The 17,008-nt window shown below is 45.0% G+C and overlaps 1 protein-coding gene across 14 annotated transcripts in view; it reads left to right on the top strand.

Annotated features, from left to right (window-relative positions):
• Positions 1-17,008, top strand: part of LOC140633534 (protocadherin gamma-C5) — a 193,312-nt gene that overhangs the window by 97,684 nt on the left and 78,620 nt on the right. Inside the window, exon 1 of one of the 14 annotated variants that reach the window (XM_072826217.1) lies at positions 12,551-15,317. The exons of the other annotated variants lie outside the window; for them this stretch is intronic. Coding sequence (XP_072682318.1) covers positions 12,897-15,317 — 2,421 coding nt within the window. The 5' untranslated portion in view covers positions 12,551-12,896. Of the gene's footprint in view, positions 1-12,550; positions 15,318-17,008 lie in introns of those variants that run through there. 14 annotated transcript variants of the gene reach the window in all.

The following is a 17,008-nucleotide window of genomic DNA, read 5'->3' on the forward strand; positions in this document are numbered from 1 at the left end:
CTTTTCTGCCGACTTATTCCCAGGAAGCTTCATTCATGGTGGACTCCTGGGAGAGTCACGTGATCTTTCCCCAGCCCAAGTATGACAACATGCTGATCAGCCAGAGGGCTGGAAGAAAAATGACCTTTTATATGTTTCAGATGATTCTAAGTTTCCTATAGAAGACACCTCTTTGGTATCAGTAAGTTCCATTTTTCCTTTATTTTCTATTATAATTGGTTTTCTCTTCAAGTTTTGCACTTAAGGCATGATACACCATTAATATAAGATTAACACATACATGTGTGTTAACATATTTCACACAGTTTTCACTGGGCCTAATTTTTCCTCTAACATCTATAGGAGGCATTTATTGGTTATATCACTGACAAAATTTTCACTTTCTCATAATTAAATTAATCGAGGGTCAATGGAAACCTTTTTCATGGGACTACTCCTATTACTGAGCATTGAAATGGGCTATTTGGGTGGGGTTGCTTGGTTGGTTATCAGTTTACTATTAATTCTTAGGGGTAGGGTAGTTTTCCATCCCCAAAATTTACTATTGTTGTTATCTTTAGTGGTCCCATTGTGAACTTCTTACATATCTTTGAAACTCTTACATACCGCTGAAACATAACTACAGCTCATACTGATTTTGTAAAGGCACATTAGTGAGAAAACACATCCATTCTTCTTGAAGAAAGTGGAAGCCCAGACTTTTTTTGCTTTTCTGTTTCTCTGATAGGACAATACGCCTTTGAGGTTTTGTTTTTCAGATCACATATTTGTAGAGGTTGTTTGAATTTAAAGATAATTTCTGAAGGAAGAATGATACTTCACTTAGAGGCGTTTCTGAGAATGAACACCAAGAGGAAAAACCAACGGAGATGAACATTATTCCTCAATTACCTGTTTTCTTATGGCTCAATTCTCCAACCTACAGGCTAGAAATAAATCTGGATAAGGGAGACAGTTTAGGAAAATATTTTCAGGAACTGCCGGGAAAAGTTCTAAAAATATTTTATTAGCTTTTAGCTATAAGGAAAACAGTATTTGATTTTAAACATAGTGTCATTTTAAGTAATAAAAGACATTCCAGCAGTCTTTATTTTTTATTAATTTTTTGAGAGTGAAAGGGGGTGGAGCAGACAGAGGGGGAGAGAATCTTAAGCAGACTCTCCACTCAGGAGCCTGAAGGGGGGCTGGATATCAAGATGCAGAGATCATGACCTGAGCAAAATCAAGAGTCAGAGGCTTAACCAACTAAGCCACCCAGGCCCCCCTCCATGAGACTTTAAAAATAAGCTTTGAAGTTGACTCAAAATTCTATTCTAAACATGCTGGGTATAGGGTTAAAAAGTCTGGAAAACTATTATGACATACAGACATTATAATTATTTCAAATACTCTAATCCTAAGCTAGTAAGAAAAAACTAAAGCATGCGGGTCATATTTTTGACTGTGATGTTGGGAAACCATTACTTGACATTTCTGTCCTGGGGAGTAACCATTGGGACTTAGTATTCATAAATATTAAATATGCGTTAATGTGGGAAAAAGAACAGATATTGATGATGGCTTGTATATCATGATGTAACTACTATTCTCTACCATTAATAATACCATTTGCAAGCTCACTGCACGGATAACTGGGCAGAGTGTAAAATGCTGAATTTTACTTTTCTCAAACAAGATAGGACTTTTACATTGGTCACGATTTATATAACAAAATAGGCTTAAAGATAAAATCATTGCTTATCTTAATGTTTCATCTTAAAAGAAGAATTAAAATATCTTGGATTTGCTTCAAAATAATGAGGACTTACTATATATTTTAAATGAAGATGGCCTTGTATTGATCATTATTGCTGTTGGGTGACAAATATGCGAAGATTCAATAATAATACTCCCTACTTTTGTATAAGTTTGAAATTTTTTCCATAATAAATTTCTTTTAAAAACTATATAGGGGCACCTGGGTGGCTCAGTGGTTGAGTGCCTTTGACTGGGGTTGTGATCCTGGGGTCCTGGGATAGAGTCTTGCATTGGGCTCCCTTCAGGGAGCCTGCTTCTTCCTCTGCCTGTGTCTCTGCCTCTCTCTGTGTCTTTCATGAGTCAATAAAATCTTTTTTTTAAAAAAAAAACTAAGTATATATGCTGTAATACTTCAGTAAAACTAAAATTTGGAGCTATTATATAAGTGCATTTTCAAAGAGCAATATATACATATCCTCTCTCTCTGCACACACACATATTTCTTTCGTATACATTTCTCTATTTCTCTCTATATACAATCAGCTCCCAGCTCACCGGTGTTGCAGTAAAGCCACTTACTGGGATAAGTAGGCCAATGCAGAAGTAAAATATTACATCAGGAGCACTTCTCAGAGTATAGGGCCTATATAGAAATATATAGGAATTTCGAAGAGCTATATAAATATTCTAGAGATATTCTAGAGAAAAATTGGATTCGAGGAACCAGACTGCGGTTCCACACGGGGCCTCTGGGCGCCGCTGTCGGCCAGTACAGGGCAAGCGCAGTCGTTCGGGATTCCTCAGTCTCCAGCCTGGGCTTTCCTGCGCAGTCACCAACACATACGGAAGGAAACCCGCTCACACACTGAGACTCCGGGCCGCGCAGACTGCCCAACATCCACGAATTCCCAGCGCCGCCTGTCATGGGCGGAATGTTCTTCTAGTGACGCCGCGGATTGCAGTTTCTTCAGCTTTCCGGAAAGACTGGGACCCAGCGAGAACTAGAGCACGCAATGGGAGGGAGCTGTGTTCGGAGGCGGCCAGCCGGCAGGCGGCAAGTACTGTTTCCCTTCCTGCTACCTTTGTTCTACCCCGCGATCTGCGAGCCCATCCGCTACTCGATTCCCGAGGAACTAGCCAAGGGCTCGGTGGTGGGGAACCTCGCCAAGGATCTTGGGCTCAGCGTCCTGGATGTGTCGGCTCGGAAGCTGCGAGTTAGTGCGGAGAAGCTGCTTTTCTACGTAGACGCAGAGAGTGGGGACTTACTTGTGAAAGACCGAATAGACCGTGAGCAGATATGCAAAGAGAGAAGAAGATGTGAGTTGCAGTTGGAAGCCGTGGTGGAAAATCCTTTAAATATTTTTCATATCATTGTGGTTGTTGAGGATATTAACGACCATGCCCCTCAATTCCATAAAGATGAAATAAACTTTGAAATCAGTGAATCTGTATCCGAAGGTGCACGAATATCTCTTGACCCTGCCACTGACCCCGATATAAACACGAACTCAGTTAAAGATTATCAGATAAATCCTAACCCTTATTTCTCATTAATGGTTAGAGTTAATTCTGATGGTGGTAAATACCCAGAGTTATCTTTGGAGAAGCTCCTAGACCGTGAAGAACAGCGTTCTCATCGCTTGATACTGACTGCCTTGGATGGGGGGAACCCATCAAAAAGTGCCACCACTGCAATAGAAATCTTTGTCAGGGATGCCAATGATAACTTCCCAGTGTTTAGCAAAAATGAATATACTATCAGTGTTAGTGAGAATCTGCCCCCCGGATCCTCTGTGTTGCAGGTGACAGCCACTGACAAAGATGAGGGCATCAATGCAGAAGTAAACTACTATTTCAGGAGCACTGCTCAGAGTACAAGGCACATGTTCTCACTGGATGAGAAAACAGGTACGATTAAGAATAACCAGCCATTGGATTTTGAAGATACAGAAAGATACACCATGGAAGTGGAGGCAAGGGATGGAGGTGGTCTCTCTACCCAATGTAAAGTAATCATAGAAATCCTAGATGAAAACGATAATGACCCGGAAATAATCATCACTTCTCTCTCTGATGAAATTTTGGAGGATTCTCTTCCAGGAATGGTCGTGGCTCTCTTCAAAACACAGGACCAGGATTCTGGGGAAAATGGAGAAGTCACATGTAATTTAAGTAGAGATATTCCATTTAAGATTCATTCTTCATCTAATAATTACTACAAGCTGGTTACAGATGGAGCCTTAGATCGAGAGCACAGTCCCCAGTACAATGTCACCATCACAGCCACCGACAGGGGAAAGCCGCCCCTCTCTTCTAGTATAAGCATCACTCTGCACATTGCGGATGTCAACGACAACGCGCCAGTTTTCCAGCAGGCCTCCTACGTGGTCCACGTGGCCGAAAACAACCCTCCTGGAGCCTCCATCGCCCAAGTCAGCGCCTCCGACCCCGACCTGGGACCCAACGGCCGCGTCTCCTACTCCATCGTGGCCAGCGACCTGGAGCCACGGGCGCTGGCGTCCTACGTGTCGGTGAGCGCGCAGAGCGGCGTGGTGTTCGCGCAGCGCGCCTTCGACCACGAGCAGCTGCGCGCCTTCGAGCTGACCCTGCAGGCCCGCGACCAGGGCTCGCCCGCGCTCAGCGCCAACGTGAGCCTGCGCGTGTTGGTGGGCGACCGCAACGACAACGCGCCGCGGGTGCTGTACCCGGCGCTGGGGCCCGACGGCTCGGCGCTCTTCGACACGGTGCCGCGCGCCGCGCAGCCCGGCTACCTGGTCACCAAGGTGGTGGCGGTGGACGCCGACTCGGGACACAATGCCTGGCTGTCATACCACGTGCTGCAGGCCAGCGAGCCGGGACTCTTCAGCCTGGGGCTGCGCACGGGCGAGGTGCGCACGGCGCGTGCTTTGGGCGACAGGGACGCGGCCCGCCAGCGCCTGCTGGTCGCTGTGCGGGATGGGGGACAGCCGCCCCTCTCGGCCACAGCCACGCTGCTCCTGGTTTTCGCTGACAGCTTGCAGGAGGCGCTGCCAGACGTCAGCGAGCGCCAGGCGCCCGCTGATCCCCAGGCTGAGCTGCAGTTCTACCTGGTGGTGGCTTTGGCCTTGATCTCCGTGCTCTTCCTCCTCGCGGTGATTCTGGCGGTTGCCCTGCGCCTGCGACGCTCCTCCAGCTCCACCACCTGGGGCTGCCTTCGGCCTGGTCTGTGTGTCAAGTCCGGACCTGTGGTTCCTCCCAACTGTAGCGAAGGGACTTTGCCCTATTCCTACAATTTGTGCGTTGCCCATACTGGAAAGACAGAGTTTAATTTTCTGAAATGTAACGAGCAGTTGAGTTCAGGACAAGATATACTACTCTGCAATGATTCATCTGGGGCCTTAATTCCACTTCAGGATGGGCATGATTTGACTGCGCATCCTGAGACTTTCACACAGGTGAGTTCCACTTTTGTGTCTTCTTTAATATTCTACTAGTTTCTCTTATTTCTGTAACTAATCATCTTTTTGTGTTCTTAGTGTTTACTCTGTGGGTTATATTTTTCAAGATTTACTCGTTTCATAAGTTGCTCTATAATTCAGAAATAATGTCACTAAATTGGAGATATCTAGTCAAGTTCAGATTAGCAAAACAGGTAGTGACTTCTTACAAAAAATGAGTAATTATTCAAATCTGATAAGATTTAAGATGAATTTTCCATATCCTACTTATATGTTTTGAGTTTAAGAATATTAAGCTACCCATTAAGTATCAAAGGAAGTGCTTTTTTCAAAGAAACATATATTGCAAATAATGTCCTGGGTATATTTAGGTACTTCCATTTATTTTAGTAATTTAAAAAACTAAGCAAGCTGGGTGCAGATCCACAAGTCTCTGAAATTCTATGCAAAGTTATTTTCCTTAGGAGATGAGTCAACCTTGTTTTCCATTGCCAAGTTTTCAATGCTCCCCAGAACTTAATACTAACTACCCTAGAAGAATTTTTCTCTTCAACTTTTGGGTTTTCTCGTTGTCTTCTTATGTTCATCTTTCCTTGGAGCTCAAATTGTACTTCCTAATCTTTTATCTTCTACATTGCAAGATAATTTCCAAGAAAGCGAATGAAATATTGCCTTTTGTACTTTGTCTCTGATTGTCTGATTTTGTCTTTCAAGACAAAATATAAAATCTTTTAAGAGTTCCATGCTTGGGGGTATAGTGACATAAACATTTCTGAACTTGTTCTCTAAATGAAAAATGTGAACCTAGGGGTGTCTGGGTGGCTCAGTTGGTGAAGTATCTGCCTTCACCTCAGGACAGGCTCCCATGGCCTCCCTGCTGCATGAAGAGCTTGCTTCTCCCCCTCCCTCTGCAGCTCCCCCTACTTGTGCTCTCTTTCTGTCAAATAAATAAAATCTTTTTTTAAAGTACATCACTATTCTAACTTTGTAAAAACTGTAGCTTGAAATTCTTATAGATATTTTTCTTCCCATTACAACACAGGCACGTTATATTTCTTTTAGTTTGTGGTTACTTGCTCAATTCATTTAAACAGGCCAGATTAGCTTCTAATTATATATGCCTATAATAACAAATGTTTTTTCAAAAAATTCACAAAGGCTCAATAAAACTGTTTTAGAAATAAGAATATTGGGGCACCTGGGTGGCTTAGTGATTGAGCTTCTGCCTTTGGCTCAGGTCGTGATCTGGGGGTAGTGGGATTGAGTCCCGCATCAGGCTCCCCACAGGGAGCCTGCTTCTCCCTCTACCCTATGTCTGCCTCTCTCTCTCTGTGTTTCTCATGAACAAAAAAAAAAGAAAAGAAAAGAAAGAAAGAAAGAAAGAAAGAAAGAAAGAAAGAAAGAAAGAAAGAAAAAGTATTTTGAAAACCTTTTCCACAGGGATCCCTGGGTGGCACAGCGGTTTGGCGCGGGCCTTTGGCCCAGGGCGCGATCCTGGAGACCCGGGATCGAATCCCACGTCGGGCTCCCAGTGCATGGAGCCTGCTTCTCCCTCTGCCTATGTCTCTGCTTCTCTCTCTCTCTCTCTGTGACTATCATAAATAAATAAAAATTAAAAAAAAAGAAAACCTTTTCCACAATATTCATGCTAAACAAATTTAATTAACTGGTTAATTAGCTTAAAGCTCAAATAAAAAATTAAGTGAATTATAAAGGGTATATCTCATACAGTCTCTATATGAATGTCTATTAAACATACTGAGATCATTTCAATCAAAATTTCAAATAAAATTGTAAGACTCTTCTGAATATAGTTAGAAGCTTGTAGGAAATAAAATAGGCATTATTTAACCTTTTACAGTGGGTACGTTTCTTTTCTTAAAAATTTTTTAAAATTTTTGTTTATTTATGATAGTCACAGAGAGAGAAAGAGAGAAAGGCAGAGACATAGACAGAGGGAGAAGCAGGCTCCATGCACCTGGAGCCCGATGTGGGATTGGATCCCGGGTCTCCAGGATCGCGCCCTGGGCCAAAGGCAGGCGCCAAACCGCTGCGCCACCCAGGGATCCCAGTGGGTACGTTTCTACTGAGAAAATGAGTATTGCAAATATGGATTTGACCAGTTACTTTCATTTAATATTTTATAGTACTTTCATTCCATTTATCCTACTCAGTGAGAAACCTACAAATAGTAGTTGGCTTAAGGAATATCAGCTGAGAAACCAAAACAGTTTTGTAAAATAAAATATCCAACAAAGAGTAGCGTTTTTTTCCATTGCATACATAGTGGGTGCAGTAACTCCTGAGGACTCTGAGCGCCGCTGTTCACCTACTAGGTGAGATACACAGCCTGTGCTCAATCCGGATTTTCAGGGCTCTGACTACACAAAGCTCCTCAGTTTCTACAGACCGGCTGCTGGGCTTCAGCGAAACTGTCTCCAGAATTTAAGGTGCCTAGGCTACACGAGGCACCCAGAAGCCAGAGAAAGAAAACGGAAGCTGTCAAAACGCAGAGTATTCGCTGTGTATCCCGCTAGCGAATATTTGGCGAGACTTCCTTGACTAGACAACAATGGCTGCTAGAAGGAACCGCTCCCACCGCACAGCGCTGGTTCTGCTCTGTCTTTTTCTCCGTCTGTCATGGGAGGCTGAAGCCCGGCAGATCCGCTACTCCGTTCCTGAGGAGTTAGAGAAAGGCTCTTTCGTGGGCAACATCGCCAAGGACCTGGGGCTGGAGCCCTGGGAGCTGGCGGAGCGCGGAGCCCGCATCGTCTCCAGAGGTAGGACACAGCTTTTTGCTCTGAACCCGCGAAGCGGCAGCTTGGTCACCGCGGACAGGATAGACCGGGAGGAGCTCTGCGCTCAGAGCGCGCGGTGCCTGGTGAATTTTAACATTCTCGTGGAAGATAGGGTGAAACTTTTTGGGATAGAAATAGAAGTAACTGATATCAACGATAATGCCCCAAAATTCCAAGCAGAAAATGTAGACGTAAAAATTAATGAAAACGTCGCTCCAGGAATGCGTTTTCCTCTCCTGGAAGCTGTTGATCCAGATGTGGGTGAGAACTCCCTCCAAAGCTACCAGCTCAGCTCCAATAAGCACTTCTCCTTGGCAGTTCAGAGCCGTGCCAGTGGAGTCAAATACCCGGAGCTGGTGCTGGAGCATGCCCTGGATCGTGAGGAAGAGGCTGTGCACCATCTTGTCCTCACTGCCTTGGACGGGGGTGACCCTCTCCTATCTGGTACGGTTCTCATCAGTGTGACTGTCTTCGATACGAATGACAACGCACCAGTCTTTACCTTGCCAGAATATCGAGTGAGTGTTCTGGAGAACTTGCCTGTGGGGACACACCTGCTGAGAGTCACTGCCACAGACAAGGATGAAGGAGCCAATGGAGAAGTAACATATTCGTTCCGAAAATCACCTGACACACAATTGTTGAAATTCCAACTAAACAAAAATACTGGGGAAATAAAATTATCAGAAGATCTAGATTATGAAGAAACAGATTTCTATGAATTAGAAATACAAGCAGAAGATGGAGGAGCATATCATGCAATGGCAAAAGTATTTATTACAGTAGAAGATGTAAATGACAACAGTCCAGAGGTGACTGTTACATCTCTGTTTAGTCCCCTATTGGAAGACTCACCTCTGGGGACTGTTATAGCTCTTTTAAATGTGCATGATCCAGACTCTGGTCAGAATGGACAGGTCACCTGTTCAATATCAGGAGATCTACCATTTAAGTTAGAAAAATCCATCGACAGTTATTATAGGCTGGTGACACACAGAACCCTGGACAGGGAACAGGTATCCTCTTACAATATCACAGTGACAGCCATGGATGGAGGAAATCCACCCCTATTAACGGACACTCACTTCACCCTGCAAGTGGCAGATATTAATGATAACCCACCCACCTTTTCCCACATCTCCTACTTCACCTATATCTTGGAGAACAACCCTAGAGGTGCCTCCATCTTCTCGGTAACTGCACTAGACCCAGACAGCAAAGAGAATGCTCAGGTTATTTACTCCCTAGCTGAAAACACTTTCCAGGAAGCCCCTCTATCCTCCTATATTTCTATAAACTCAGACACAGGAGTCCTGTATGCACTGCGATCCTTTGACTATGAACAGTTTCGTGATCTACAGATTCAGGTGATTGCCACTGACAGTGGGGACCCACCACTCAGCAGCAACATGTCATTGAGTATATTCGTGCTGGACCAGAATGACAATGCACCAGAGATCCTGTACCCTACCCTCCCCATCGATGGCTCCACTGGTGTGGAGCTGGCTCCCCGATACGCAGAGCCTGGCTACCTGGTCACCAAGGTGGTGGCAGTGGACAGAGACTCGGGCCAGAACGCCTGGCTGTCCTACCACCTGCTCAAGGCCAGCGAGCCTGGGCTCTTCCAGGTGGGGCTGCACACGGGAGAGGTGCGCACAGCGCGGGCCCTGCTGGACAGAGACGCGCTCAAGCAGAGCCTGGTGGTGGCGGTGCAGGACCACGGCCAGCCCCCTCTCTCGGCCACCGTCACGCTCACTGTGGCCATTGCTGACAGCATCCCAGATGTCCTGGCTGACTTGGGCAGCCTGGAAGCCCCACGTGACTCCCAAGCTTCAGACCTCACGCTGTACCTGGTGGTGGCCGTGGCCGCAGTCTCCTGCGTCTTCCTCGCCTTTGTCATCGTGCTGCTGGCGCTCAGGCTGAGGCGCTGGCACGTGTCGCGTCTGCTCCAGGCTGCAGGAGGAGGGCTGCTGGGCGCGCCGGCCTCGGCCTCGCAGTTTGTGGGCGTGGACGGGGTGCGGGCGTTCCTGCAGACCTATTCTCACGAGGTGTCCCTGACCGCGGGCTCGCGGGAGAGTCACGTGATCTTCCCGCAGCCCAACTATGTGGACACGCTCCTCAGCCAGGAGAGCTGTGAGAAAAAGGATCGTTTGTCTTTGTTGGATGATTCGAAGTTTCCTATAGAAGACACCCCTTTGGCTCCAGTGAGTTTTACTCTCTTTAAGAATTATAATTGGTATCACTTTTAGGTTTACAGCATAATGATAGAATATTTCAATCTATATTTTCACTTTTTCCTCCGTTTCAGTGATATTTGTTTCTTGTTAAAAGAAGAACAGAACTTGATGGTTAGTAAGGTTAATATGTTTTTGCTTTCCGGTCAATATTCACTTAATCCCAGTGAAGGCCTATGGTTACAAGCTGTTATGGTTTGCCTTGCAGAACCTTCTACTTTATAGTTTTGTTTAGTATAGTATGACAGTCCCTGAGAGGACTCTCATATAGAAGTGTCTGTCAATTTATGTGCACTTCTGTTGGCCACATGTTGAAATCCTCCTTAGGCAACCCTAGCTCTTGTTTTGAAGGCGGGCTGGTAAGAATAGGTGAATATCAGAACTAAAAGCATTAGCTTCATTGGAAACAACCCAAATACAAGATTCCTCAATGTTGTTCTTCCCAACACCTTTGTGGTTTTCTTTTCAACCTATACCTTGTAGTGATAGTTACAGCTAAATATGCTTCCTAGATAGATTTGAATTTTTCATTAATATTCTATTGACAATTGATAACAATGTGATAATAATGTGTGCTTAAATATTTCCAAGTGTAATCATAATTGGTAACAATGCAACATCCCTTTTGCTTGCCATTCTAATTTCATACTATTATATGGAAGACATAGCATTTTAATTTGACTTTCCTTACTCAGTAGGGATTCTAAAGAACTTATAGAAGGTTAACATATAGAAGCAAATTTTGGGTTCTTCTGTCAGCATTTTTCGTTAAATTCTCTCATGTCTAAGGATGAAAAAAATATAGACTGGGGATACAGGTTCGTACATGTTTCTAAGTACAGGAGCAAAAGATCTGTGCCAACAGTATTTCAGTAGCTCTTTAATGTAGAAGAAAGAAGACCCACCTCAATTTCTGAAAACTCTGAAATTAGGAGTCACAATAAACTTAGAGAAATATCATTTCTGTGGGAGATCTGAATATAAGCAGAGATGTACACAAAATTATTCTAAACAAATGATCAGTAGAGTTATGATCGGTGATCAGTAAGCCCATTTACTTTATTGAAGATGGTTATGTGCTTGGTTTGATATCTTACTTTTAATTTATTATTTATATTCTTCTAAACTAATATGGTAGCACAAAGTCAAAGAATGCCCTAATGTGTCTCAAAATATTTAGGGAATCATGACTTTTCTCATGTCATCTAACATTTGTTCAATAATAGGTCTGTGGGGGGATCCCTGGGTGGCTCAGCGGTTTGGCGCCTGCCTTTGGCCCAGGGCGCGATCCTGGAGACCCGGTATTGAGTCCTGCATCGGGTTCCCTGCATGGAGCCTGCTTCTCCCTCCGCCTGTGTCTCTGCCTCTTTCTCTCTCTCTATCACAAATAAAAATAAATAAATCTTTTTTAAAAATGCAATAATAGTTCTGTGGAAGGAGAGCACATCTCTTTGGGTCAGTTTTTAGCTTAAATTATTGAAACAGGGATCCCAGGGATCCCTGGGTGGCTCAGCGGTTTAGCGCCTGCCTTTGGCCCAGGGTGTGATCCTGGAGACCCGGTATTGAGTCCTGCATCGGGTTCCCTGCATGGAGCCTGCTTCTCCCTCTGCCTGTGTCTCTGCCTCTCTCTCTCTCCATGCCTCCCATGAATAAATAAATAAAATCTTGAAAAAAAACTTATTGAAACAGACATTTTAAATTTCTGTCTTTGGGGTCAAAATTACTATGCATCTGTCTGAAATAATTTTTTGTTCTGAAAAATACTGACTTAAAAAAACTCTTTTGATATGTAGCTATTTTAAGTGTTTTAAAATATTATTATTTAAAGGCAGTAGAGAACACTTTAGATGATTGTAATGAATATGGGAATGACTGCCTTCTAGTTCCTAAATATGGAGGATGGATTAATACTTTCTAGCTAAACATAAGCTAGTATTGAAGACAAAAAAAGGTTTTGCTTGTCTTCAGTACTTGCCTTTGTGGATGATACCTTAAAAAAGGAACAGCAGTGATTACTTCTGGATGGGAGAACTGGATAGCAACAGGCCATGGGATAGAAGACCTACTTTCCACTCTATATTCTGTGGTTTTTTTGAATTTTGAAAAATCTTTTTACCTGCTCAGAGACTATGTAAATTTTTAACATATATAACATATGATAGTTTTGACCATGTGAAACATATTTCATGATGAAAATGAAATCAGTGAAAAATAAGATTCATTATTTTAGCAGTTATCATCTTACATTTTAAAAAAGATTTCCTGGGGCGCCTGGGTGGCTCAGTCGGTAGAACATGCAACTCTTGATCTTGGGGTTGTGGGTTCGAGCCCCACATTGGGTGAAAAGGTTACTTAAATGTTTTAGAAATTAAAAAAATAAAAGGATTTCCTGATAGAAAAACTAGATTGCGGTTCCACACAGAGCCTCTGGGCGCCGCTGTCGGCCAGTACAGGGCAAGTGCTATCGCCTGGGGATTCCTCTGCCTCTAGCCTGGGTTTTCCTGTGCAGTCAACGACATAAAGAACCGCTTACACTCCGGTTCCTGGCTGCGCATACTCTCCCCAGCACACAGAGATTCCCAGTCCCAAGACCCTAGGCTCTGTATGTTCTGGGCCGAATGCTACCAGTGTGATAGCATGCACTTTCTCCAGCTGGAAAGACTGGGACCCAGCAAGAACTAGAGCACGCAATGGGAGGGAGCTGTGTTCGGAGGCGGCCAGCCGGCAAGCGGCAAGTACTGTTTCCCTTCCTGCTACCTTTGTTCTACCCCGCGATCTGCGAGCCCATCCGCTACTCGATTCCCGAGGAACTGGCCAAGGGCTCGGTGGTGGGGAACCTCGCCAAGGATCTTGGGCTCAGCGTCCTGGATGTGTCGGCTCGGAAGCTGCGAGTTAGTGCGGAGAAGCTGCTTTTCTACGTAGACGCAGAGAGTGGGGACTTACTTGTGAAAGACCGAATAGACCGTGAGCAGATATGCAAAGAGAGAAGAAGATGTGAGTTGCAGTTGGAAGCCGTGGTGGAAAATCCTTTAAATATTTTTCATATCATTGTGGTTGTTGAGGATATTAACGACCATGCCCCTCAATTCCATAAAGGTGAAATAAACTTAGAAATCAGTGAATCTGTCACCCCAGGGACTGGAATAATTCTTGAGTCTGCAGAAGATCCTGATATTAATATGAATTCACTGAACAAATACCAACTAAGTCCAAATGAGTATTTCTCCTTGGAGGTGAAAGACAATCCCGATGGTGGCAAATATCCAGAATTAGTACTGAAGAAGACCCTGGACCGAGAAACACAAAGCTCTCATCATTTGGTACTAACAGCCTTAGATAGCGGGGATCCACCACAAAGCAGCACAGCTCAGATCCGAATCCTGGTGGTGGATGCCAATGATAACCCTCCAGTGTTCAGCCAAAATATGTACAAGGTCAGTCTTCGAGAAGGCGTGCCCCCAGGCACTTTGGTGGTGAAGGTGAGTGCCACTGACCAAGATGAAGGCTTCAATGCTGAGATTACCTACTCATTCCTTGGTGTGGTTAATAAAGCCCAGCACGTGTTCTCTCTGGATTCTGCTACAGGAAGCATTATAACTCATCAACCCTTGGATTTTGAAGAAGTAGAAAGATATACCATGGATGTAGAAGCCAAGGACCGAGGATCCCTCTCTACACAGTGTAAAGTAATCGTAGAAGTTCTAGACGAAAATGACAACAACCCTGAAATAATCATTACTTCTCTCTCTGATCAGATTTTGGAGGATTCCCATCCAGGAATGGTCGTGGCTCTCTTCAAAACACAGGACCAGGATTCTGGGGAAAACGGAGAAGTCACATGTAATTTAAGTAGAGATATTCCATTTAAGATTCATTCTTCATCTAATAATTACTACAAGCTGGTTACAGATGGAGCCTTAGATCGAGAGCACAGTCCCCAGTACAATGTCACCATCACAGCCACCGACAGGGGAAAGCCGCCCCTCTCTTCTAGTATAAGCATCACTCTGCACATTGCGGATGTCAACGACAACGCGCCAGTTTTCCAGCAGGCCTCCTACGTGGTCCACGTGGCCGAAAACAACCCTCCTGGAGCCTCCATCGCCCAAGTCAGCGCCTCCGACCCCGACCTGGGGCCCAACGGCCACGTCTCCTACTCCATCGTGGCCAGCGACCTGGAGCCACGGGCGCTGGCGTCCTACGTGTCGGTGAGCGCGCAGAGCGGCGTGGTGTTCGCGCAGCGCGCCTTCGACCACGAGCAGCTGCGCGCCTTCGAGCTGACCCTGCAGGCCCGCGACCAGGGCTCGCCCGCGCTCAGCGCCAACGTGAGCCTGCGCGTGTTGGTGGGCGACCGCAACGACAACGCGCCGCGGGTGCTGTACCCGGCGCTGGGGCCCGACGGCTCGGCGCTCTTCGACACGGTGCCGCGCGCCGCGCAGCCCGGCTACCTGGTCACCAAGGTGGTGGCGGTGGACGCCGACTCGGGACACAATGCCTGGCTGTCATACCACGTGCTGCAGGCCAGCGAGCCGGGACTCTTCAGCCTGGGGCTGCGCACGGGCGAGGTGCGCACGGCGCGTGCTTTGGGCGACAGGGACGCGGCCCGCCAGCGCCTGCTGGTCGCTGTGCGGGATGGGGGACAGCCGCCCCTCTCGGCCACAGCCACGCTGCTCCTGGTTTTCGCTGACAGCTTGCAGGAGGCGCTGCCAGACGTCAGCGAGCGCCAGGCGCCCGCTGATCCCCAGGCTGAGCTGCAGTTCTACCTGGTGGTGGCTTTGGCCTTGATCTCCGTGCTCTTCCTCCTCGCGGTGATTCTGGCGGTTGCCCTGCGCTTGAGAAGCTCTTCCAGCCTGGCCACAGGAGGCTGCTTTGAGTCTGTTCTCTGCTCCAAGTCTGGACCCGAGATTCCTTCTAACTACAGTGAAGGAACATTGCCCTATGCTTATAATTTGTGTGTGCCTGGCGATCAAACTAATGTGGAATTTAATTTTCTCACATCTGTTGATCATTTTCCAGCCACACAAGATATTCTCAACAAAGATAGCTCTTTGGGGCTATCAGCTAGCATTTTAATTCCTAATGTTGAAGCAGACAAGAAGACTTTTAAACAGGTAAGTATTTAAAATAACTTTTTATATTCTAATATGCCAATATTTTTCAATATGCCATCGTTTAAAGATTCTAAATAAAGGGGCATGTGACTTGCTCAGTTGGTAGAGCACGTGTTTCTTAATCTCAAGGTTATGCGTTCAATCCCAACTTGGGCATAGAGCTTACTTAAAAATAAAATAATGATTCTAGATTCAGTCTCTTGATGAAGTTCTTAAGGGTAAATCTAAGTCAAACCTATTGGTATAACTGTTTAAAGTTTACAATGGAGTCCTTCTCCATTCAGAGTAAAAATATATATGTATAGAAATCTCTGGCAACTTTTTCATGAAATAGGCTATTACTTAAGAATATGGAACACAATTATAGTTTTATGTTTTGGTATTTTAAATGACTACCCTAATGCCATCCAAATTTTCTCAAATGTTTCCTATTTATTTTACTCAATAAAGAAATATTGTTAGGAATTATAGTCATGTGCCCTGATATTTTTTTGGAACTGTGCTAGTTCCACATCCACAAATACTATTCCCTTCAGTTGTTAAAAATCAATAGGAAGGAAATCTAACCTACAAGTTTTCAGTTCCAGTAGTATTTTAAAATATTTTAAAAAAATATTTTTTAAATTAAGCAAGCTCTTTTTAATAATTATTACTTTTATTAAGTGCTCTTAGTAAATCTTTATCACATTATGTAACTCTTTATTGTGTGCAATTTTCATTGTTATAAATATGTATAATTATTGGAAAAGTGTGTAATAACTTACGGAAGACACATTAGTTGGGTTTTCTTACTCGTTGCAATAATAAGATTCGGCTCTAGGCGCCGCTCTTCACCAATCAGGGAATGGGAAGCTGCAAGCAGCAGTCCCTTCCTCCCTCCCTCATCTCTACAACACAAAGCGGAGTAATATGGATACTCACAGATCCTGATGCTGGAAACAAAGTGGTTCGCTCTCTAATATATTTTGGCTGCAATCATTCCGGAACCTCGTAGATACATAAGCCGATTCAGAACAAAACAGCTCAGGAAATCAGAGAATATATGCTCAGTTTACTGCCATGGGGAATCCGCTACTACGCCTGGACCGCAGCGGGCTGGTCCTCCTGTACATTTTTCTGAGGACTCTACAGGAGTCTGAGGCAGGGCATATCCGATATTCGGTGCCTGAAGAGACAGACAAAGGCTTCTTCGTGGGCAATATTTCCAATGACCTAGGGTTGGAGCCCTGGGAGCTGGCGGAACGCCGCATCCGCATCATCTCCAGAGATAGGATGCAGCTTTTCGCTCTGAATCCGCGAAGTGGCAGCTTGATCACTGCAGGTAGGTTAGACCGGGAGGAGCTCTGTGAGACAGTGTCTTCCTGTTTTTTAAATATAGAGATACTTGTGGAAGATACCCTGAAAATTTATGGAGTAGAGGTGGAAATAATGGATATTAATGATAATGCCCCCAGCTTTCAGGAGGCGGAAATAGAGATAAAAGTCAGTGAGCACGCAAGTCCCGGATCCAGATTTCCCCTTCCTAGCGCTAGGGATCCAGATGTGGGAATGAACTCCCTTCAGCGCTACCAGCTCAATCCTAATAGTTACTTTTCCTTACAAATGCGAGGTGGAACAGATGGGGCCAAGAATCCAGAACTAGTGCTGGAGGGGAGTCTGGACAGAGAGAGAGAGGCTGCTCACCACCTCCT

This window comes from Canis lupus, chromosome 5 (assembly GCF_048164855.1).
Source record: "Canis lupus baileyi chromosome 5, mCanLup2.hap1, whole genome shotgun sequence".
Lineage (NCBI taxonomy): Eukaryota > Metazoa > Chordata > Mammalia > Carnivora > Canidae > Canis > Canis lupus.